General features: G+C 40.5%; 1 protein-coding gene and 1 long non-coding RNA gene across 6 annotated transcripts in view; one reads left to right on the forward strand and one right to left on the reverse strand.

The window, feature by feature from the left end:
* Positions 1-23715, forward strand: part of LOC5574425 (ribosomal protein S6 kinase alpha-5) — a 90978-nt gene extending 67263 nt beyond the window's left edge. For all 5 annotated transcript variants that reach the window (XM_021841142.1, XM_021841143.1, XM_021841144.1 and 2 more), the window contains exons 3-8: positions 4527-4595; positions 4663-4796; positions 9352-9552; positions 10662-11265; positions 11333-11448; positions 21278-23715. In XM_021841142.1, coding sequence (XP_021696834.1) covers positions 4527-4595; positions 4663-4796; positions 9352-9552; positions 10662-11265; positions 11333-11448; positions 21278-23299 — 3146 coding nt within the window. In that variant the 3' untranslated portion in view covers positions 23300-23715. The remainder of the gene's footprint in view (positions 1-4526; positions 4596-4662; positions 4797-9351; positions 9553-10661; positions 11266-11332; positions 11449-21277) is intronic.
* LOC110675631 lies at positions 8682-9310 on the reverse strand. Its single transcript, XR_002499663.1, has 2 exons — positions 9180-9310; positions 8682-9119 (listed from the first exon to the last, which is right to left on the reverse strand). It is a non-coding gene; the product is annotated as an uncharacterized LOC110675631 (long non-coding RNA).
* Positions 23716-24516: the final 801 nt, after the last annotated feature.

Consider the following 24516-nt stretch of genomic DNA (forward strand, 5'->3'; position numbering starts at 1 on the left):
CCAACCGTACCGACATCCAACCAACAGATAATACATGCAGTCTAACCCTAGACACAAAGCACTGCTGGCAACGTCTGCTATAAGCATCTGTTTATGAGCATCTACGCAGTGTCTACTGTAATGAAACTCATTACACGGAAGGTATTCCCTACCCGTATACCGGCGCCCGCTACCGTCATTAAACCTCACAGGTATCTCATTGCGTTAGCGGAGCTGACCACCGCCAGAACATATGTTTACCTCCATCCAATAATGCACAACATATTTTATTGGTAGACGTGCGTCGAAGCTCTGCTATCAGTCGGTGAGGGGTAGTAGTGTAGTTGCGAATGTAGTTGATGAAGGCTTGGTTCCGCACTAAACCCAGCTAACCTTACAAACACGGCGCAGTATTTGCCGGTTTCAGCTCTCGGTATTGGTGACGCCTCTAGAGCGTAACGTAAGGTAACACATGACTCCGTGTTCTGCGCAAAGTACCAGGCCTTCGCTCTGTGTAGTCATGGAGATGTACATTGTTGGGTAGGAAAGAGAACCATTGATGTGAAGCGGTTGGGGCCATTATCTATGTAGTAGTGTGGTCAGCATAATGTTACGAAGCGAAAATTTGTATGCTTTACTTTTTATATAACTGCACTTTCTCGTAGCGCATTCCGATACCTACTCCTCATCACCGTATGTGCTGCTTGGGACTTCCCCGATTCTCAGTCTTTGGCAGAATGAGCGAAACTTTTAGAGGGGACACCTGTAGAGTGGGATGTGATTTGGGTTCACAGCAGGCTAGGGGCTGGAAGTAGGGCTTCGCTACTTGGTGCGAAATGTTTCATATTAATAGGCGGCAAAACGTTGATTGAATCATTAATGAGTTCAAATATTGTGTCGCATTTCTGCAGGGCTCTTTCCAAAGACTTGGTCACTTTTTATGTAAGTCTTTAAAAAATCTCTTATCTAATGGAAAGTCCCCAAAGCCCAATTTTTAAGCAAAATAGTCTCTGTAGTCTGTTTTTTTTTCTTTTTTCTCCTTTCAGTGTTAACAATTTTTCTACGTTCAAAAAAATATTACACGTTCAAATACATATTTCATAGCTTTCTTTACAGATTTCTCGAGCAAAACATTCCACAAATTGTGCAATAGTTTTTAGGATTTCAGAGCCTCTTCCAGTTGTTTTTTGACTGATTCCACCAGTCTTTACCCTAATATATTTTCCAAATTATCTTACAGAAACTCTTCCTGGAATATCCACGGAAATTTAATCTATGGCTGAAGCAATTCGTTTTGGAATTAATCCTACAAGAATTCCACGAGAGGTTGTTACAGCGACGATTTGTTCAGTAATTCTTCCAACCATTTCTTCAATAACTACTCCATAAGAAGCTCAAGGAACAAAATCTATTAGAAACTTTTCCAAGTATTTCTTAATAAATTCGAAAAGGGGTTCGTTATGTAGCTTCTCCAGGAATTGTATAAGGATATTCTAGAAATTTCTCCAGATTTTCATCCAAGAATTACACCTGTAGTCTCTTCTCGTCTCGAGCCATTTCTCAAGTAAATTGTCCATCAATTCTTTAAAAGTTCGCTTATTCCTTCTATTGCTCCTACATTAATTTTCCTGTTCATGATATGAGCGAAATACTTTGGTTTCGTTTGGCATTTTTTGTAATAATTAGGATAGTTTATTTCTGGACACTCTCACAAGTCTCATACGTCTAGAACCAAGGTCATAGGGATTCCTTTAAGGTGATTATAAAACGAAGCCAAACTTCGAATTTTCAAGTGCACAAGACTGGAGAATCTGACAACAGTTCGCGTTGAAAATCAATCAAATTACTTGCTTGCTGGTGGTGACCAATGGGATAAATTTTCAACGCGGAGCACTGTTTGGTTCTCAAGCCTTGTGCTCTTGAAAATTTGAGGTGTGGCTTCGTTCTATAATCACCTTAAAGATCCTTGCAGAAATTCTCTCCTGTAAGAGTTTATCATGATTCAATATTGATAACCTTAAAATTTCCCCAGAAAATCGCCCCAGATCCGCAAAAAAATTTAAATAATTTCCTTGACAATTCCCAGGAGGTTTGTCCCTGAAATTTCTAAACGTAGGGTGTTTTATGTAGTTTATACAGAGCGTTACGCGTATATAATTTGGCCACCTCCATTTGATTTATCCGTAAATGCCCAAATTATATACGCGTAACGGTCTGTTCAAATTACTTTGATCACCCTAATTTTTGAAGACTTTTTTGAGAAATTTTTAGAAAAATTGGCGAGGAATTTTTATACACACTTCTAAAATTGCAATCTTGAAGAAATTTTTAACGAAAAGTTTAAAGGAATCCACAAAATCATCGTATGAATCACTGCTATAATTTCCGTATTCCGGAAAAACTATGTCTTTCCTTGGGATTTTTTAAATAATCTTTAAATAAATTTCTGAGTGGATCTGGGAAGACAGACGAGTGTCACGACGGAGTGTCGCAAATAATCCAAAGAATTTTTATAAATAATTACTGAGAAATGTCTGGTGAGATTCCTTGAGAAATCCTTTTTAAAATTTAATAGAAGAATTTCTGGAGGAAAACCCTGTATAAATTAGTGTAGGTACCAGCTGTGTATTCCTGAATAAATCTCCGAAGAAATTACTAAAAGAATTTCTGGAGCTTAACCTGGTGAAGTCGCGTTTTACTCTCATTCGTGTCTAGAGCATGGTGATACATTTTTCAAATAAAAAACGTAAAAATCTTAAGGTGAAACATGTAGGAATCCAAAGATGGTCGTCATAATAGCCGACTTGAGCACTTACTCGCGTTTCTAAAGGTACAACTGTTTTTGGATGCTTCTTTCGTGAGACTAATATTTTTGAAGTTTTAGTGCAATCTTGGTAGTTGGATTCCAAACTGTTTCACCTCAAGTTACACCCCCATATTTGTTCATTTGGACCCCCGCAAGCTAAAAATGTTTGCGCAGAATTCATCAAGTAAATTTAATAAATAAATAAATATTTTAAAAATATTTTTTTTAAATAAAAAAGGCGAATTATTTTAAGTTACTCATCATGAACTCGTCAAGCATTTTTTTCCACCGATTTCCTAAATATTAGCTTAGGAATTCAAATATGAAAAATTCCATTCGTTACAGGACTCGGCAATAATTTTCCCGAGTAAAGTATGCATGGATTCTTCAAAAAAATTATTCGAGGTTTCAACCAGAAAATCATAAGATATTATTCAGGATTTCTTCGATTATTCCTACACATTTTTTTGAGTATTTAGGAATCCTTTTAGAAAAAAATGCAATGTAAAATTCAGGATTATCAATAAATTTTCCTTTAATTCAATGAAAAATCCTTCAGAATTTCCTCAAGAGCCCACCGACTTATGCGGGAATTCTCTCCTGCAATGTTGCTCTAGGATTTTCATCAGACGTTACTTCAGAATTCCCTTTAAAGGATTTTTGGAAAAATCCTGAAGCTCTAGTATAATTTCTGAAGTAGATCTTATTGGTTGACCTGGTTGAAATCTTAGTGAAATCCAGAACGATTGTTTTTTTTTGTTCAGAATACTTATAGATATCTTAGAGGAATCTCTTGGATGAATTTTTAAAGAAATCTTTTAAGTAATATCTAAAGGAAGCTTTGAGAAAATGCCTAAATTAATTAATGGCGTTATATTATGATGAATCTCCAATGAAATTTTCACAAGCGACCAGTGAGAAATGTCTGTTCGGATTATCTCTTTTCTCTTCCAAACTTTAAGAAATAAAACGGCTTTTTTTTCCAAACCAAACAGTTTGGATTTTGAGAGTTTAGCTATAAAGCATTCTGGGTGTGTAAACAAGTTGACCAAAGGCTTTGTTTAGAATAATTCCATGAAAGTCTTATAAAATAGTTCAACAGTGTGAAATAACAAACTGTTGCTTTGGACCCATGTCCATAGATGCGGATACGTGCGAATTTATCAATTTCTGTAACAACCATACGTAACCTCTCAGTTACTGCTCAAAGAAAACGAAAACATTTTTTTACTGCTGCTTTTGATTCCGCTATTCCGTTGTGCTTTTTATTGCGACTTTCTCCATTCAGCCGTACCACAACTTCTTCACCGTTATCATGTCCATGGTCTTCACATACCCACATCATGCACACATACAGGAACCTTGCCTTCTTTACCTTGGCTTGGTTGGCTTACTAGATACCGCTGTTCGGTGCGCCAACCACTACTGGCTCAAGCGAGACTAGACGTTGAAACCTCATCAATCATCCACAGATATGCTGTGGTAGTGGTTACCGTAGGTAAACACCAATTCAGGTTGAAATCCGATTGAATGATGAAACCAAAACAAACTACGGAAAAAGACCAATAACACCATTAATGTGGTAGCTTCTCGATTGAGGAAACCCCCTTGCGTGATCTACAGCGCTTGCGCAAGGTGTGCGCGAGTCCTTCGTACAGCTGATAATGAAAATGTACCTACTGTTAACCTGTAATGTTCTCTTGTTCTGATGTTTTCTCTCCTTCTCTTGTTTCGATTACAGTTAAGCTCTGCGAGGACGATAAAGTTAGTATGGACGACTTTAAGCTGCTGAAAGTGCTGGGTACTGGCGGTAAGTTCTAAGCGTTTAGCGCTTCGCGATATGTCAATAATGGTATGAACATTTTTACCGTTTTCAGCGTACGGAAAGGTGTTCCTGGTGCGGAAGCTCGGTGGCGTAGACAACAACAAATTGTACGCTATGAAAGTCCTCAAGAAGGCCACCATCTGCCAGAAGAAAAAGACAGCCGAGCACACCAGAACCGAACGGCAGGTTAGTATAAATTCTACATTATTTCTAAATTAGATAATAATAATAAGAATTGGGCCTTCCAAAGCTCAATCGATGAATGCACAGTAGACTGGCCCTTAAACAAAAAAGTTGGAAAACTCGACGGGGCACCCCCTAGATATGAGCCTTAAGGTAAGAAAAACACTCTCTCAAAATTTCAACTCAATTGGTTGCTTCACCAGCTGGCGCATTCGATTTGAAGTTTGTATGGGATATTCGTCTCAAATATATTGAAAATTGATCCTATGTCACTGTTTCGTTCCGTATACTAATTGTTCGCGTTCAAATAACCCCAGAATGACAAATACACTAGTTGATACCCTAATGAACATAATTGCAAAAGGTTGTATCTGGATTTAATCTCACTTTCATTACTCTTTCAGTTGTTGAAAGTTAGGCTTAGATCAGCACTCCCGTACAGTCACTTATATGCATGCGACATGTGCCTCAGCTCGCCCAGCGTCATAGGTGGCTATGATGCGCTTAGTGGTTACCTTCAAGCTATGTTGAAGAAATACAAGCAGTATTGCATGATATACTTCAGATGGTTAAAACACCAACTTTATTAATTTTGTTCATGGTACAATCTTCTACAATATTCTTCGCTATTATATCAAGTAGTGTTTTTGACATTCTGGGTCCAATTGAACGCGATCATCATTTTTCCTGAACCAAACAGTAGATGATGTGCTGTTGCTCATATGTTTGAGCTAAAAATCCCATATTAACTTCAATTCAATTGCGCCAGCTCATGGAACGACCAAATGAGCTGAATTTTTCAGAAAGGCTTTGTCTAACCCCAAGAAGTAATCCTGGAGGGTGCCCCGTGGAATCATACAACTTTATTTTTCTCCCATACTGAGCTGGGCCAGTCTAATGCACAGTAATGGATCAATCAGGACTACACAAAAGCGACTATGATTTCAGAAGTATTCTTACGTTTTCCACGCGACTTATGAGTATCACAATTAATACTGTGAGAAAGAAGTTCTTGGTAAATCAACGTACGAAGCTTAGTATCTATTATTTATTAGGTTCTACATCAATCAACTCGATAAAACCTCGCCAATTCACTCGGTTTATGGCCGCCCCTCTCCATCCTCGACTTTGACTCACGCTCTCCAGGTCCTGGTGCACCTAGTCGATCCACCTCGCTCGCTGCGCTTCATGCCTTCTTTTTCCGACCGGATTCGAAGCGAACACCATCTTTTCAGGGCTGTTGTCCGGCATTCTTGCAACATGCCCTGCCCAGCTGGGTTGGCCGTAGAGCTGGGCGAGCTTGTGGTTCATTCTTCGCCGCCACACATCGTTCTAATACACGCCGCTCAAGATCGTCCCAAGTACCCGGCGTTCGAAAACCTTAAAAGTTTGCAGATCTTACTCGAGCATAGTCCAAGTCCACGTTTCATGCCCGCGTAGGAGACAAATTGTCCGGCTTTACGCATGACAAATTCAAGCGCAATATTGAACAACATGCACGAAAGTCCATCACTTTGTCGTAGTCCCCGGCGGGATTCGAACGAACTGGAGTATTCGCCCGAGATCTTCACGCAGTTATTACACCGTCCATCGTTGCTCTAATCAATCTTATGAGCTTCCCGGGAAAGCTGTTCTCGTCCATGATCTTCGATATCTCTACACGCTCATTACTGGCGTATGCCGCTTTGAATCGATGAACAGGTGTTGCGTAAGAACCTGGTGTGGTACTCAAGGTATGTCTGGAGGATTTACCGCACGGAAAGTTCTGATAAACGAACTTGTTTGATATAGGTGATAGACGACGGAAGATAATCTAGGATGGCACTTTATAGGCGGCGTTCAGGATAGTTATTGCACGTAGTTTTCACACTCCACTTTGTCGCCATTTTTGTAGATGAGGCATATAACGCCTTGCTTCTACTCATCCGGTAACTGTTCCGGCTCCCAGATTCTGACTATCAGCCAATGCACACAAGCAGCCAAGCTCTCCGGGCTCATCTTGATGAGTTCGGCTCCGATACCATCCTTGCAAGCGGCCTTGCTGTTCTTGAGTTGTTGGATGGCATCCCCCATTGCGGGAATAGGCGGGTTTGCTATTTCCGCTTCAGTCTGTATCGTTCCACATTTTGCCGCGTACCATGCTGCAGCATTGCAGCCCGCGCTGCATTCTTCTCATCCAAAACCTCCTGGCACTCCTCGTCGAACCAATCGTTTCTTGAACTCCGTTTCACATATCCGACAATGCTTTCGGCAACGTCGTTAATAGCTGCTTTGACTGTCCTCAAGAGCCGCTCCTAACATGGAGTACAGACGCTCCAGGTTTGCAGAAAACCACAACCCCCCCACCTCCCCGATCAGCATACGATCAAAGTTCCCACCGGGTTTGGTTACCCGATCTTCCCTAAGGTTGTTCGTACCCCGGCCGGTACCACGAGGAGGTAGGGATAGGAGTTGCTGGGCAGGCTATTTTATTCCTTCAAGTACGCGAGGTACCAATGATACGCCCATACCCAGCATTTACCAACCTGATTACTAAGCTGAGAAGTACCAATTTGTCATATATATATCAATCTCGTTGGTTATAGTAGAGGTCCACGTCCACACCAGAGCTCCATAGCAATAATACCACGGTTTGGAGTTTGTTTAGATGGGTTTTATCATGCACTGTTATCCCCCTGATATAATCAGAGCTGTAGCAGTAGACGATAACTATACTCTCGTGATGTGTTGCGGATCATTATTGTTATAGAGAGCGATCAGTGAGAGATACTCTCAATTTTCTCAGAATTCAACCCTTACCAACTTGTCTCTCGATTTCTACAGGGTAGCACAAAGCCAGAGTCAGGCAAATTGTAGAACTTCAACATAATTCTTCCCAGTTGCCTGGATCTAGAACCTCTAAATCTTCTTCCACTGCGTACAGTCAGCGTATTCGTGACCCTCCATGAAGTCGCCGACTTCTACCTTATTCCCTGCTGAATATTATTTTTGTATTTCTATCTTCCAACATGAGTTCACCATTTTCTAGTTTCCCACCGAATATTGTCCGCAGCACGCTCGGAAACACCAAAGGATGTGTTGTGGGACCTAAGCTAGTTACGCAATCCCTATTCCAAGCCACAACACGTCTTTTCACGTCACGGGAAATGTCATTATTACATGTCCCAAGTGTTCCAAGTTAAACAAATTCTTCAACAACTTCCAACTCATCCCCATCAGACACTACCTCAGCATCAACATCACTAGACCTACTTCTATCTCTGTCTGCAACTATGTACTTGATTTTGGTAGCATTAATAGTCAAGCTCACATTCGCTGTCGCTTTTCCAGGAGACACGAAGGCCACCTCCACTGCTCTGCGATCGATTCCAATAAACTCGATATTCTCCGTATAGTCACCATGTGATGATAGTGCTCTGCACGCCAAGTCTACGAATAATACTCTCGAGTGCAATCTTCTTCTTCTTCTGGGATAGAACCTGCTTCTCAGCTTATTGTTCACTGAGAAGATCAACAGTTATTGACTGAGGGTTTTTTTTCGTATTCGTATATCGTGTGGCAGACACTATGATATTCGGGAAGTCAAGGAAATTCTCATTACAGCGACTTTGCTGTCTAGCCACGGACGTTATCACTAGACTTAGGAAGGAATCTTGTGTGCTATGTTGAACAGTATATTCGACCTTCGACCTTGCTAGGACTAGATTAAAATATTTCTGTTTCTTTCTGGATTTTTCTTTTCATTAGATGTTTTGCAAGAGCTCTTAACAACTCAGTTGATAACTCATAGAACCCTAATGGTTAAGAAACAGACACTATTTCAATTAGAACCTAATGTCAAAAATATCGAAGAACATATCTTTGACCATTCAAACAATTTCCTTAGCATTATGTTTTGCTTTGTTACACATTTTTATTTTAAATATAATGATTTTCATAGATCGCAACATTAACTAGTAATTTTCAACTGCTACACAATTTTCTCCCGCCCAATTGTGTGTCTACCTCCGGCGAGATCTCGATCGTCTAATGCCACTACGACTTCGACTGCTGGAAGGTCTACTGGATCTGGATCGACGTCTGCTCCTTCGACGATTCTGCACTGCTTCTTGTCGAGGAGTTACCACTACTGGTGCTGTCACTGATACCGAAAAAGCCGCTGACGAAGTTTCGGGCTTATTAGTAGCTTCGGCATGATTGTATCGACACACCGGACAAGTTTCCTTCAACGCGAACCACCGGTCAATGCAATCTTTGTGAAACTCGTGCGCACATTCCAAGAACATACTGTTTTCGATTATCGCTTCCATGCATATGACACAATCGCTGTGGAATTGTAGAAGTCTGTGAATATTGTTTGCTCCAAAATGTATATGCTTTCCATACCGTAAAGACGTAGGCGAGACTTCCGGATCGGGTATAGTTGTCATTCTGTACTTCAAATTATTGTGATTTCAAAAGATAAACGCCAAAATTCTGGTAATCCATATGACTGATCCTTATATGGCATACTTGGATTCAATTGTTTGCAATAATCATTACGCTTATCTATTTACAGGTGTTGGAATCGATCAAGCGATCGCCTTTCCTCGTGACGATGCACTACGCCTTCCAAACGGAATCGAAGCTGCACATCATTTTGGACTACGTGAGTGGCGGGGAGCTGTTCACCCATCTCTACAATAAAGAACACTTCACCGAGGATGAGGTGCGGATCTACATCGCAGAGATCATCGTGGCGTTGGAACAGCTTCACAAAGTGAGTTTTCCTCTTAACTTTTACGTCTCCGATCATAGACAAGGCATATTCAAATAGCTACCATTTCATTCGATTTTTTAATCTACCATCAGTTCTCATGCAAAGCTGAAAAGCAGGCTCTGTCCCAGTGGAGACGTAAGGCCAAAAAGAAGAAAATAGGATCGCTCTTCTATGAGCACTTACACAATTATTAACTGAGAGTTGTCTTTGCCGAGGCTGCCCTTTCCGCAGTCGTATATTTTGCTGTAGACACGGTAATACCACAGACAAACAGACGTAACACATAGAACAAGTCACGAAAAAAATCATAGTCACGCGCACATGTACGCCCAAATGCTAAGATCCTTATGTTTAGCAGGCGGGCCAACAGATGTTTTATGTTTTGTCAGTCAAATTTGTCAAATTCTTCAGAGTGTCCATACTGCCCGTTTCCCCAATTGCAGTAAGATATAATTTCTTATTTGGCACTGTCGTGACCTTAGTATAATCCGAATTATCGCTGACATATTTCCGAATTCTGCATTGTCAATTTATGACAAACAACTTGTACCCTTTGGAAGGGCCTTCTTTAGCCGAGTAGTTAGAGTCCGCGGCTACAAAGCAAAGCCATGCTGAAGGTGTCTGGGTTCGATTCCCGGTCGGTCCAGGATCTTTTCGTAATGGAAATTTCCTTGACTTCCCTGGGCATAAAGCATCATCGTACTTGCCACACAATATAGGAATGCGAAAATGGCTGGCAACGAAACCTCTCAGTTAATAACTGTGGAAGTGCTCATTGGAACACCAAGCTGAGAAGCAGGCCTTGTCCCAGTGAGGACGTAATGCCAAGAAGAAGAAGAAGAACTTGTACCATTTAAAGGAGCACAATCCATAATTTATTTTATAATTTTCAAAAGCAGATTTTTCGTTCAAAGTCAGAAAAGTGTTCATGAAAATGTGTTCACTGTATTCCATTTTTCAGCCGAAACACATTGAAGATAGTTTTATCTTTAGAGTTGGAATTTAATGAAGTAGGAGCTATTTGAAAATGTCTTATCAATGATGGGAGACGTAAAAAAAAGTTTGTTTCGCGATTGAGGTCATATTTTTTTATATTCTTGAAATTTCAGCTTGGAATCATCTACCGCGACATTAAACTAGAGAACATTCTAATCGATTCGGAAGGCCACATCGTACTGACGGATTTTGGTCTCTCCCGAGAATTGGTGTACGAAAATGAGCGGGCACACAGTTTTTGCGGTACAATCGAGTACATGGCACCGGAAATTGTGAAATCCAACCAGAACGGTCACGACCAAACGGTCGACTGGTGGTCGGTGGGGGTTCTTACGTTCGAACTGCTCACCGGTAGTTCTCCCTTCAGTTCCGAAGAATCCGTCACGCAGACGGAAATCTCGAAGAAAATCACCAACACCGAAGCGGTCATTCCGGATCATCTTTCCCGGGAGGCGAAAGATTTCATCCGGAAGCTGCTGGTTAAGGATCCCAGGCGACGGTTAGGCGGTGGATCGGCGGATGCCTCCGAGCTGAAGTCGCATGATTTCTTCAAGTCGATCAACTGGCGCCAGCTGGCGGACAAGAAGATTTCCGCTCCGTTTAGGCCGGTCATTGAGGACGAACTGGACACCAACAACTTCAGCGACGAGTTCACCCGACAAACACCGGTCGATTCACCCGCCTCGGCACCACCAAACTCCGAACGGTTATTTAGAGGTGAGAATTAATTGGAGTCATTCAATATTAAATGGTTTATTGAGTTTCGTTTTCTTACAATTCACAGGTTATTCATACGTTTCGCCTAGTTTACTATCGAGTAAAGTCGTCGATAGAAATAAATACATGAAGAACAAAAATGTTCGACCAAGTGAGGCTTCGATACGAAAATTTGTCAGCAAGGTAAGTTACAGCAGGTTACTGTTGAGTGTTTCTCTCTTAAACAAGACCGACATTGGCACATTCCGTTAGAATTCAAAATATTGTATCGTTTATAGCTAGAATATGCTAAAACTAGATGAGAAGCATTTTCATTGACTTTAGTTGGTGGACCCATCCTAAGCCAGGTTAGCAAAAAAATCCATTCACGTAATGTCTTAATTCTGCCCATTGCATAGTTCCGTGATATTGTCCAAAATTTTGTTAATTTTGAGAAAACATACTTTTATCTGCATATATTGGTCATACATTACAGTTTTACTAAAAAAAATACATAATTAACTATAATTTCCAATTTATAAGAAGTTTTCCAAAATGTGCGGAATTGGTATACCTAGCTGCGCTGAATTACGACACTTTACGTTATGATCCATATTTTCACTTATACCTACACAACTTAATGAACAGACCAACGCTATTTCGTCCAGTAATTCCCACATGGATTACTCCAAAAAAAAACCAGAATTATCCGAGGATTCAATTTTTTCACTAATTATTCGATTGATCTCACCAGAGTAGTATCATCTCTCAAATATTTTCCAAAGAATCTTTGAATCGTTTTTGAAGAAAATCGTTTAGATTTTTCAATGGGAAATAAGATAAGGACATTCCTCCGAAAGTTCATCCACGGTAAATTTATATTAGAAACTCATCCAGAAATTTCTCATGAAATTTGATTTGGAATTACTAATTGTTTTCCTCCAGTAATATTCCTTGAACACTTTCCTGCATTTCAACCAAACATTACTGTTGCAATTCTAAAATTTCTCTGGTAATTTCTTTATGAATAATTCAAAAGGTTTCACAATTCTACAGCAAATATTCCAATAATTCTTTATGGATTCCTTTCCGTGTTTGTGTTTCTTCAAAAATCCTGCAGAATATTATCGAGAGATTTAATTGTTTTAGTTGTTTTTTTTTAATTATATTGACAATCTCTAAAAGTCTATGACTTCTTCAAGAGTCCAGGTGTTCTTTGAGAGATCCTTATAAGTTTCATCGAAATATAATTTAGGATTTTCTCTAAAAATCCATAGTCCCACCCTTTTTAGTCTCACGCTTGAGACTTAAATTAAAAATTAGGGCAACTGTACCATTAGTGGCGCACCTAAGGCAAAACTGCTAAAACAAGGTGATAAAATCATTAAAAATATGATTTCTACGTATCAGTCGATAGATTTCAAATCCAAAATGTGTAAAAATCATCAGTCGATAGATTTCAAATCCAAAATGTGTAAAAATCATGATTCATTTGAAATTTCCCTGCAAAAAGCCTTGCTCCAATAATAAGAACACTGTTCCTTTAGTGGAGGTGTGCTTCAAGAATGATTCCTTTAGTGGCGCAAACCATTGATTTCTTTTGGGACCCTCCACTATGGGTACTGATGAACCACTATAGCCGCAAAGGGCAAACATTTTAAGCAAAATAATTGTTTTTAATAGTTAAACGTTTAAATTGCGTGGATATTATTCGATTGCTTGTATCATTTTCGCATTGTACATCATAGAAAAATATCACATTATCATTTATTAGTGCGAAACATGCTAAAATGTAGTGTATTTTGGATTGTTGGAGCTACCTCCACTAAGAGAGCGTTTGCCCTACATGTTGTAAGTCTAGCATATACTCTTTCAAAAACATTTTTTTAATTCACTGACTTCTTTTTGTATTTTAAGGAAAACATAAGAAATAAACCAAAACTAAAATATTTATAGTTCTAACAAACAGCGAAACAAATTTTCCCTCCCCTTGGTTATGCGACCTTGCCGCGATGGGAGGGCATAATCCATTAGCCCATATGATGGAAACCAAAGGCGTAACCTGTAGTGGTGGTATCACATTTTGGCATTTTTTGCTTAAAGCCGCGTCATAATTAGAGATGTACCGAATATTCGGCCGGCCGAATATCTTGATTGTTTTGATTTTGCCGAATATTCTGTCTGCCGAATAATGAAATCCGTTATTCGACCGAATAAGCCGAATAGTAACATAATAAAATAAAATAATAAAATAAAATGTAGTAAAACATTATGTTTCACACAATGGAAAATGTAAAAAAATCAAATTTGTTGGATTCCATGGAGAGTTTTTCTGTTCTACGGCATTAAGGCGACTACGGTCAGAGCTATCAACAGCTTCGATATTTTTTGCGACACTTCAAAGACACCAAACCGTAATGCTTCCTTTGAAGGAAGCACCACACTAAACAATGGAATAGTATGCAACGACCAGCGGAACAGTCGGAAAACGTTGCGGACGAAAAGTTTTCCGGACTAAAGTGGGAATCGAACCCACATTCCTTGGATCGATACGGCTATATGCTTAGTAACACTAACCGCACGGCCACGAAGCCCACACGATCGCGTTCTTCCTTTATTATGCGAGTCAGTGGTCTGGGTTGGTATATTTGCTCCAATTTCTTTAAAGCACTTCCAGAAGTCGGATTAGAAATCAAGTGAAGTATTACCCGAGTTTCTTAAAAAAATGAAATGGATAAATTATACCATCAATTGTTAATTATTAATAATATACAACTCCTTAACTTCAGAAAATCAAATGTCTTTAGAGCCTGGTATCTTCTACTCCTATTGATATTCTTCAATTCCGGTATCCGTAATTCATGAAAGGTCATTCTTCGTCCCTGGATTGCTACCAATCTAGCTTGAAGATGATCCCACAAACTCCTTGTTTTTTGACATGTACTGAATTTGTGCTCTAAGTCTTCGATGACATTGGGACAATGTTCACAAACAGGGCTGGCAATCCTATTTTGTCGGTGAAGCAATGCAGCATGCGGGATTTTCTCATTCACAAGCAGATAATAAACTGATTGTTCTCTCGAAGTGTGTCCTGGTAAACTGATGTTACTCCAAACTCTGGGCCAAATTTTGTTGGGAAGTTCTTGCATAACCTTCGGTTTCGTCAATTGTTCCCGGTTGAAGCTATGAAGTGATGCTGCTGATGGATTTTCCTGAAGTCTTCCAGGAATATAAGGCACTAGCTTTGCTATTGTTTTCAAACACGGGTACAGAGCAGGAATGGCAGCGAAATTTGGTGGATTCTGCAGGTACTGTGTATAAGAACTAGCAAACGGCATTTGGTCAATTTCTTTCAGAAATCTTGCAACCAACAGAGCTTTGCATTTATGCATTGGAAGATGAAGATTGAGTCCACCCATTTGTTTAGGCTGGGTTAGTTGTTCTATAGGAACCCTTGTTGGAAAACGTTCCCAGATAAAGCTTCCTATGTACGAAGTCAGTCTTCCAACAGCTTGGTTTGGAATACTGATTACAGAGGCTAAGAACCATAATTTGGACGTAATGAAGGTGTTCAGCACTACCACTTTCTGTTTCAGCGTCAGGTTTCTTGATTTGTACATCCACATCAAACGGGATGTTTTTCTTATAGTGTCGCCCCAGTTGAAGTCGATTGTCTTTTTTTGAGAATTGAAAAATGTAACTCCCAAAATGTTTACTGAATCTCGAACAGTTGGCCAAATGGGACCATTTTCATTTCGTTGAGGTCCTATGTTGACAGCAAATGATTTGCTGAAATTTAATAATGAACCGGAACATCTTCCAAAGTCTATGAATGCCTGTTTGATGACTGGTATTTTACGATCATCAATTATGACAATCGAAATATCATCTGCATATGCCACCACTAAGTCCATTGGATCATTACAGATAGTGCGTAGTTTTTCTAGGAGGGGATGTAGGTAGAGGACAAATAGGTGCATACTTATGGGATCGCCCTGTCTGACTGAGCGCTGGATTGGGAATTTGGATGTGAGATTTCCGTTTATGAGCAACCGAGAGTGTGAGGAGGACATAATCTTCCCTAAAAGGCGGATGAAATTTGAGTTCAAACGAATGTTCCGCATCACGACCATGAGGAAATTTGTGTTTACACGATCAAATGCATGATCGAAGTCGAATGAGATAAGTTTCCCTCGTCTCTTTCTACAGTTTAGTTCAGCAATTCGATCTTTAATTGCTAGTACGGCTTCGAAGATGTTTCTATCCGAGTTTGAACATTTTTGACTTGGATTCAACAGATTGTTTTCAATCATTACTTTTTCGAGCCGTGATTTAAGTATTCTAGATAGGAGTTTGTAATCGTAATTGAGCAAACTTATGGGTCGATATGATTTGATTGAGCGATCCTCCGTTTTCTTTTTACTTAATACAATGACACCTTCAACAAATTTTTCTGGAACATTGCCTTGCAATGCCTCATTGATGATAAGATTCAACTGTGGATGGATAATATCGTACGTTTTTTCGTAAAATTCTTTAGGTAATCCGTCGTTACCAGGCGATTTTCGAGAGGCACTATCCTTTATTGCAAAAAATATCTCAGAGGTTGTGATTTCATCCATCATAGTGTTGTTGGAATTCGAATCTTGTGGTATAACACGATTGGTTGGAAAATTTCCGTTATTTGTTAATTCTTCTAACGTATACAGATCTTTAAAAAAGTTGAATACATGGCGTTCAACCTCATCTGTATCGGTAAGATATCGATCTTCATGGTGGATAGAGCTGATAACTGTTTTTCGTCGGTAACGATCTCCTAACTGAAATGATGAGACTTTCTCCCCAGACACATATCTATCATTCAAACGTTGGTATGCTTTCGCAAAGTCGCTCTGATCTTTAAGCATTTGAGCTTTTATCTTATTCACTTCCGTTGTGCCATTGGGATTCTGGTACATACGTCCATATGCATCTCTCAGTTGACGATATAGCAATTCATTTTTAGCATGGAAACGGCGAAAAGATGCGTTCGTTTTCCATTTGAAAAAGTTTCTAATTCTCGGCTTTGCGAATTCAATCCACCAAGATATCCAACTGTTGTAGTTTCGTCGCTCGCGCAACCAACGTGTCCATTTATGCTCAAACTCTTCTATATTCTCTTCGTTTAGAACATGTGCACGGATAGACCAAAAACCACGACCATGTGATTTACCAAAGCTAGGTAAGCAACACCGAACTTTGTATGCTTTGTGATCGGAAAAAGCAGTAGGGAACAATTCAGATGTGCGGAGATGCGGAACAAGCGACCTAGAAACATAAATACGATCCAAACGAGATGCAGAATTTTGTCGAACAAAACTATAATCAATGGCATTTCTGTTCAGGCAGTCCCATGAATCCTGAAGTTGCATATTTTCTATGAATTGCTTGAGAGAAGGACTGTGGCTATTGGAGCCTGTAGCATCTTTAGAAGCTATAACACAATTAAAATCACCACCTAGAATTAGATGTTCAGAGGCTGCTTGTAGGTAGAAGGGTAACTGTTCTTTAAAAAGTTTCTCACGCGCAGAAAAATTTTGAGAGCCAGAATGTGCATACACATTGCAAATTGTAATAGAATCACCAATTTTCATTGAAAGAATTCGACTATTCAAACTTCGTTGCACGTTTGAATTAGGGATGTGGGACTTTAGCGCAATAGCAGTTCCGCGCTTAGCGTCATCTACATTAGAAATAACATTGTAGCCAGGGATATACAAATTTGCGCATTCAACTTCTTGCAAGAGAATAATATCAAATTCCAAAAGACGGACAAACGAACGAAGCGCTGATAGTTTATTGTCACTTGAAACGGCACTGGTGTTAATAGATCCAATATTGTAGCTTAGCGTAGTATTGTGGTTCATTGTGCGTGGTTATGGGATTTGAGCCGAAGTACTCGCGGCTTACTCGAGATTATTTTTTGGGAAAGGAATAGGGCAATCAATTTTAGTTTTTGTGATTGGTAGTGCGGATTGTGTTTAGAAATTTGTTAGTAGGGTTTAGTACATTTACGATTGAGAGGAACCAATTTTGAGTTTCTTTGGCCGCCCTCTTGCACGCTTAACTTTCAAAAACGGACCGCCTTCTGTTGACGACTCGTTGCTCTCCGTCTCGGAAATCTCCATGGATAAGGGATTGGAAGGGAGGGAATTGATGTTGAGGGGAATTTTGAAAGCACTCACATGGCAGGGTACAATGTCCTTGTGTTGAGCCTCCATAGCCTGGTGGGTGGAACAATCAGCCAAACCGCTCGATAGTTCCATCGAGATGGTGTCATCTACAGCAGCAGTAGCAGCAACAGCAGTAACCGGGGCAGGAGGAGTAGTGAGCGGGGGCAGATCGGCATCAGAAGCAGCAACATCAGCAGCAACAACATCAGCAGCAGCAACAGTAATAGCATCATCCGTGGTATTTTTCTGTTCTTCGCCTCTGTCCATTCGTTCGTCATCGACCGTAGCTGACGGGGTAGATGAGGCGCCAAGAGCTCCCCTTTCTCCAACAGCAGCATTTGATGGAGATGATCGGGCGTTCGCATTCAATCTGTTTAGATTCGTGCCGACAAACTCAGGCATGAGTGAAGCCACAACCGTACTCTGGTCCAGCACACTGGCGTAGCTTGTTTTTTTCTGAGCTGCTTTTAGTCTGTTGTTGAGATCTACCTTTTGTCCCATCAACTTTTTGTTTTCGACACATGTTAGACCCGGGTGTGACGGGTTGGTACAGTGCTTGCAATATTGAGGCTGGTTCCGATAAGATACCAGGGTCTCTTCTCCAAGAATCGTCACAAATGATTTGATGTGGCGATGCAAGATCATCTTGGCGACGCGTACTCCGGATGATACTCCTTTGAATGCGAAGTTATCTCCCCACACCATCTCCTTGATAGAGATTACTTCGCCGTACTGTCTGAGAAACGTAGTGATGTCCTCGTTCCGAATATTCTCGGACAGATCGTGAATTTTTACTTCGACGCCTCCGTCGTCCATCAATAGGCGCACTTTGATTTTCGTGTTGTTGATCTCCATCTCGTGACGACCGTTGTGTTGGTCGACAGCATCCTGTGCAGTTTTCAAGTCACGGCATTTCACATGCGCGCAGTTTTGGGCGTGATTCATCTGCAGACGCAGCACTTGGTCGACGCTGAGACCCACTGTTTCATGGACGAAGGAGTGGATTTCCTCGAAAGAAGGTCTTTTTGGAAAGTTGGACAAGTCCACTTTGAATGTGTTCTCTCGAGCACGCACGGTATTCATGGTTGCTACGTATCGATAGCACAGATGATGACAGTCGTCAGAGAAAAATTAACTGACGCGATTTATATTTTGCACACGGCGGTGCGAGATACACCGATGAAAAAGAGCAAAGCGATAAGGAGTAAATCTGATATACGTCTGGTCACAGCGAGAGCTTGAACCTAACTTTGGATCAAAACTAAAAATGTAGAAAATTGGACGAATATATGAGTGTTATTCGGCTGATTTTTGATGTTTTATTTGGCCGAATATTCAGTTATTATTCGGCCGAATGTTCGGCCGAATATTCATTTGGCCGAATAATAATATTTTAACAATTACGTATTCGGCCGTAAGCCGAATAGTGCTATTCGGTACATCTCTAGTGATAATTCATATGGCATAGACGCAATAATATCTCGGATGTGATCCAACGGACATTCTGCGTCATTGATAGAATTGATGCCCATTACAAATAATTAATCTATTCGAAGTGGACATTAATACTATTGGCGACGTTCAGTTTGCCTTTTGCTAACCAGAATGATCCGTAGCCACTCTTACTATTAGCTAGCTAGATACATTGTTATCATATACGACGTAGGGAATACTTAGGAACTCTTAGGAAAATGACTAGTAGATTCACCGAGTAGAAATAAGTGGCGACAATCTTATTTTAATATGGTTTTTACATTGCCATAATAAGAAATACCTCTTTTGTAACAGCGGTATAAATAATCTAATTCCAGCTTCATTTTTGTAAAATTTACAAGTAGAAAGTAGGCGTTGTGAAGCATTGCATTTGCCACCGAAAAGTGAATCTTGTAGGAGACTGTAATAGAAGCCTAAGGTAACTTTACTCTTCAATATTCACTATAAAATGACTATGTAAAGTAAGACGCTGAGATCGATCATTAGGGTACACTTGCTAGTTTCGAAAAATTGTTGATTAGACAAGGAAAGCGACTTTTTTCTTTAAGGATATATGAACGTAATGACCAATAAATACTTTAAACGACAAAAAATGAAATTAACTAGAACTCTTACTAAACAGCCTAATTTTGTTAAGACTTGACGACAATTGACATTTAACCCTTTCTTTCCCACAGCTTTGTTCGACAATTTAACTATCAAAATGGCGTTTCTAAAAAAAGTGCTTGAACAAAAGTAGTTCCAAATAAGCTATATTATTCAAAACCACAATAAAAAAAAAGATTGTTTTTCAATAGTTAGTTGATTGTTTTTCAATAGTTTGTCCCTTAGGTCACTTATTTCGATGTTTGATAAAACAAATGAGCGTATAAATTTATTCCAATTATTATTGAGCTACTCGTACTAATTCGGTTTAGCCCGCATTCGTTGAAAATCGGTGGATCACCTGTGCTACCATGGGAAATAGAGGGTTAAGACTCTAATCTTACGTAAAAGACAGGAGTAATCAGAACAGCACTTGAATGACAAATTATTCAAAACCATTTCGACTAGACAGTATTAGTAATGACACTACTACACTACTGTTTCAAAACAAATTCACACCAGTAAAACAATAAAAATAACAACATAACAAACAGTTTCTAGAAATATTTCAGAGTTTATTGTCTTACTCATCTATTTTCCAAGCAATTATTAGCTTCTCAAACAGAGTTAAACTTGATCCGTACATGCTTCTGCTTAACGTTTCTTTACTCATATTTATGCCAAATTTTGGTGGATTTCCAAAATACGGATCTTTATAAGATAATTATTCATATAATACCTAAAATGAAAAAGAACAACTATGAGAATGGTAGTGCCCCGAAAACCCCGATTCCCCGAATAGCTCAGTTCTCCGAAAAGTTATAACACTCATAATTGTCATAATTGCATTTCAAGGTGGTGAACAATATGTATTTTTGGCAATATGTATTTAGTCGAAAATGTTCAAATATTTCCTTCTTTGATAGCTTATCGATCTTTCTAACTCAACACTATCTAACTACCCGAGCAGAAGCAAAGTTCTGACCATTAAATCGAGATATTGATTTGATTGATATAAGAGATAAAAGATCTGAAGATAATATCAAAATTTTATTCCTGGAACTTCTGAGCCATAGCTAAATTTGATGTTGGTAGATCTAAGAAATAGCTCGCTGATATTGGTGAGATCTTATAAAAGCTAAATATGATATGCTAATAGTATTCCAGGAGTAAATTTTAGATATGTCCATATAAAAATTTGCTATTACTTAGCTTTTCCGCCTGCTCGGGTAAAGACTATTATTGCACTTTTTGAGCTGCATTGCTTTACAAGGGAACGGGTCATTCGGTGACATGGCTTCGGAGAAACAGGCCATTCAGAGAACTGGAATTCGGAGAAAAGTAGCAAAATCGCATAATCTATGTCTTTTAAAATTGTCCCGTTTTTGTTTTTTATTTGTCCCGTTTTTATCTGGTTGGCTTATGGTCAGCCTACTTTTCTCAGAATATGGGTACTTTTCAAAAACTACCATGTCACAATACTAATAAAAAAAGCAATGTTCATGTGGGCGCCATTGCCTAGTCCGTCTACAGGGTACAGGGGAAACTTGGCAAAAGCCAGACCGAGGGTTCAGCCTTGACAAGTTAAGCTGTCAGGCAGCTCCAACTGAATACCATACAAAAAAAAACAAACAGCGAAACAAATTTTGAATTCTAACTCTTTGTGCCGTCCTTTTACGCGAGAATTACTTATCTATTTGCATTAGTACAATATCATTCAATTTAAAATTTCAATTTTCCAGAGCTCCGCCTTCTACAAGAGGTACGAACTGTCATCGGATCGTGCCATCGGCGATGGTTTGTTCTCCACCTGCCTCAAGTGTCGCCGTCTGTCATCTTCCTCCTCCAATAGCCACCACAGCAGTAGTAGGAACAGCACCATTAGTAATAGTAGTAGTAGTAAGTACTACGCCGTAAAAGTGCTGTTCAACCACCCGGAACCGGCAGAATATGCCCGGCGTGAGGTCGAAGCCCTGAAAGAGTGTCAAGGTCATCCGAATATAGTTAAGTTTGTTGAAGTTTTGAAAGACTCCCATCATATCTACATCGTATTGGAACTGTTGGGCGGTGGCGAGTTGTTGCACCGGATAAATAAGACCAGTAGTTTTACCGACAGTCAAGCCCGGCACTATTTCCGACAGATGGTGCAAGCGGTGGCTTACATGCACCAGAAAGGAATTGCCCACTGCGATCTCAAGCCGGAGAATGTGCTCTTCGAGGGACCCAGTTCCGAACACCTGAAACTGATCGATTTCAGTTTCGCCAAAAGCATAGAGAACAACAACTGCCTGGTGTCGTCGCCAATCGCTGGAACGTTGGGCTATTCGGCACCGGAAGTGTTCGACGGACGATCGTACGCGTTGGAATCGAGCGATCTCTGGTCCCTGGGGGTGATCCTGTACACGATGCTGTGCGGTCAGGCTCCGTTCACGCCGCGGCAATTCTTCGGCCATACGAATTTGGCGTCGTCGGCGAAACAGATGGAGATCATCATGGACAAAATTCGGAGGGGATCGTTCGATCTCGCTGCGTCGGCGTGGGAGTGTGTCAGCGAAGAGGCCAAAGACTTAGTGAAGCGTCTGTTGACGGTAGATCCGGACAGACGGATAACAATGGAACAGCTACTGGTGCACGAGTGGTTGGACCTGAACCGAACAGCCGGAGTTCGGAGACAGCTTAAGACCATATATCCGCATCAGAGTCTACAGCAGTTGGAAACGAACGTGAAGAACACCTATGACGCATTTAAGCGAGCAGAAGAGGAAGGCTTCCGGCTGCGCGAAGTCAGCCGGACAGCTGCCAGCCAGAGACGCACCAATGGGGCCAAATCGAAGAAATCAACCGAAAGCCAGTATAGTAGTTCAATGGAAGAGAGCACTTCCAGTGGTATTGGACGAAGCAAATCCAGCAAGAGTAGTTCTATGTCGGATAATAACGGACACGAGGGACACCGAACGATAAGTGTTTCGACGAACAATTCCGAGGTGGTGCTAATTGACGAAGCTGATAGCGACGAGCTTGCTCTGCCAGAGAAGACGCAAGAGAGCGAAAAGACGGAATCTAGTGAAAGCAATAATAATGACCTGAATAAATTGGAGCAGGAGCACCAGGAAGAGCAGGAAAGTGCGGTGGAGGAAGAACTCGAGGACGAGGACGATGAACAGGAGATTGACGACCTGTTGGCAGATCTCGATGAGATTGTTGAGGAGCACAAAGCTGAGATGGAACAGCGGCAACAACAGCCGGAACCAGCTGAAATCGAGGAAGAGCCAGAGAAGCAAGTGCGAAGACGGAACGATTCGTGTGAAAGTGATACTAGCAGCACTACCGTTCCACTTGAGCTCGCAGGCGGAGTCAAAGAGCAACCGGAACCACCTCAAATCGTCGAGCAAGAAGAATCCGAGGCGGAAGAAGTCGATGACGAAGAAGAAGAAGAAGAAGACCAACCTGTCGCCGTCGTTGAAGCGGAAGAACCGGCATCACTCGAAGCCGATTTGGCCTCGATCTCGAGCGAATCGTTTGTGTTCGGATTCCGGGCCTCGATCGACTTCGAAGCGCGAGAATTTGGCTACACGTCCGGCGATGCCGAACCGATCTTTTTCGGCTTTGACGAGGCGACCGAACTGGGCGAGAAGCCTTCTCTGATCCTCACGTTCAGTATCAAAACAGCGTTGGGCAGACCAGCGCGCAAGCGACGAACGGAAGTGGACCTCAATTGCCGCCGCTCCAAGCGGATGCGATCTACCGTAAATTATGTGTATTAAAGCTAGCAACAAAAGAAAACGTTTTTAGGCCGTTTTTTGTTAATTATTTTCTCTTATATTCCTCTAAATGGTACTTGACTCTTTCGCGGAGACATTTATCGATTGTGTACTATATTTCTTTTTCATTTTACTAATATAAAAAAACATTCGTTTTCCTTTGGTTTCGATCGATCTCCTTAGTAGAACCGAAAAAAAAGTTTGGTTAGAACAATATTGTATGAATGGACACAGAGTAATGCGAATCATCAAGTGCACTTATTAGAGATTTGTTAACCGGAGAATAAAGCATAGAAGAAGAAGCTGCTGCACTGCGGCGGCAAGCTAACAAACAGACTTTCACATGCGTAGAAACAGAGGAAGAGAGACAGCGACATTTAAGTAGTTGAATAAATGCACCAATATGAACTACAATTTTACCCAGGAATGATGTTATTATCCCTTTTTACAATAGTTAGAGAGAAACTCAATGCAATTGTATATCGAAGCATTCATAAGAGAGAGGCAAGCATGTAACAAACTACCAACCCGGTTTCAAACGACACCTAAAACACCTCTTTCAGTTATGGTCATTACGTGCAAGCTACGCGAGCTGATTGATTTAGGGAGTTCACTGACATTAGAGTTCGCTTGTAGGAGTCGGAATTATTGAAATTGCTTTTCGATGTTAACATTGTGACTCGCTTCGTCGGATACAAAAAAGGGTCAGTTGAAGCTCTCAGTCTTACAGTTTTCTAGGAAGGTCAATCCATGGCCTGTTTCCTTCTGCTTGCTTCCTTAAATATCAGCGAACCATCACGATATTACCGGATGTATGGTAAAGCTCCATCTTCGTAGGTTTGATCAATACACCCCAACCTCTTATTATAATCGAAATTCAGATTAACGACCGTTTCAAAAAATGATCAATATCTCAACAAGTCATCAACTTAGACGGTCCTGATGTTCCGCAAAGATGTTTCGTAGATAGAAGACTTACATGCGATGGTCATTAAGATGTTTTGCAAACATCTCGGAGACCTGACTACTTAGAGAGATGACGTCTTCGACAAAGTTGTTCATTAGCTCAAAAACTATAATTATAGAAGCCATTAGGTTCGATATATTGCCACCAGGTGGCGCAGGCATGAAACTTTTGTTTTGCGGATATCGCAGGATCCCTGACCACTTGGAGAGATGGCGTATTCGGCAAAATTGATTAGTAGTTCAAGGGTTATCAT

This window comes from Aedes aegypti, chromosome 2 (genome assembly GCF_002204515.2).
Source record: "Aedes aegypti strain LVP_AGWG chromosome 2, AaegL5.0 Primary Assembly, whole genome shotgun sequence".
In the NCBI taxonomy this organism is placed as follows: Eukaryota; Metazoa; Arthropoda; class Insecta; order Diptera; family Culicidae; genus Aedes; species Aedes aegypti.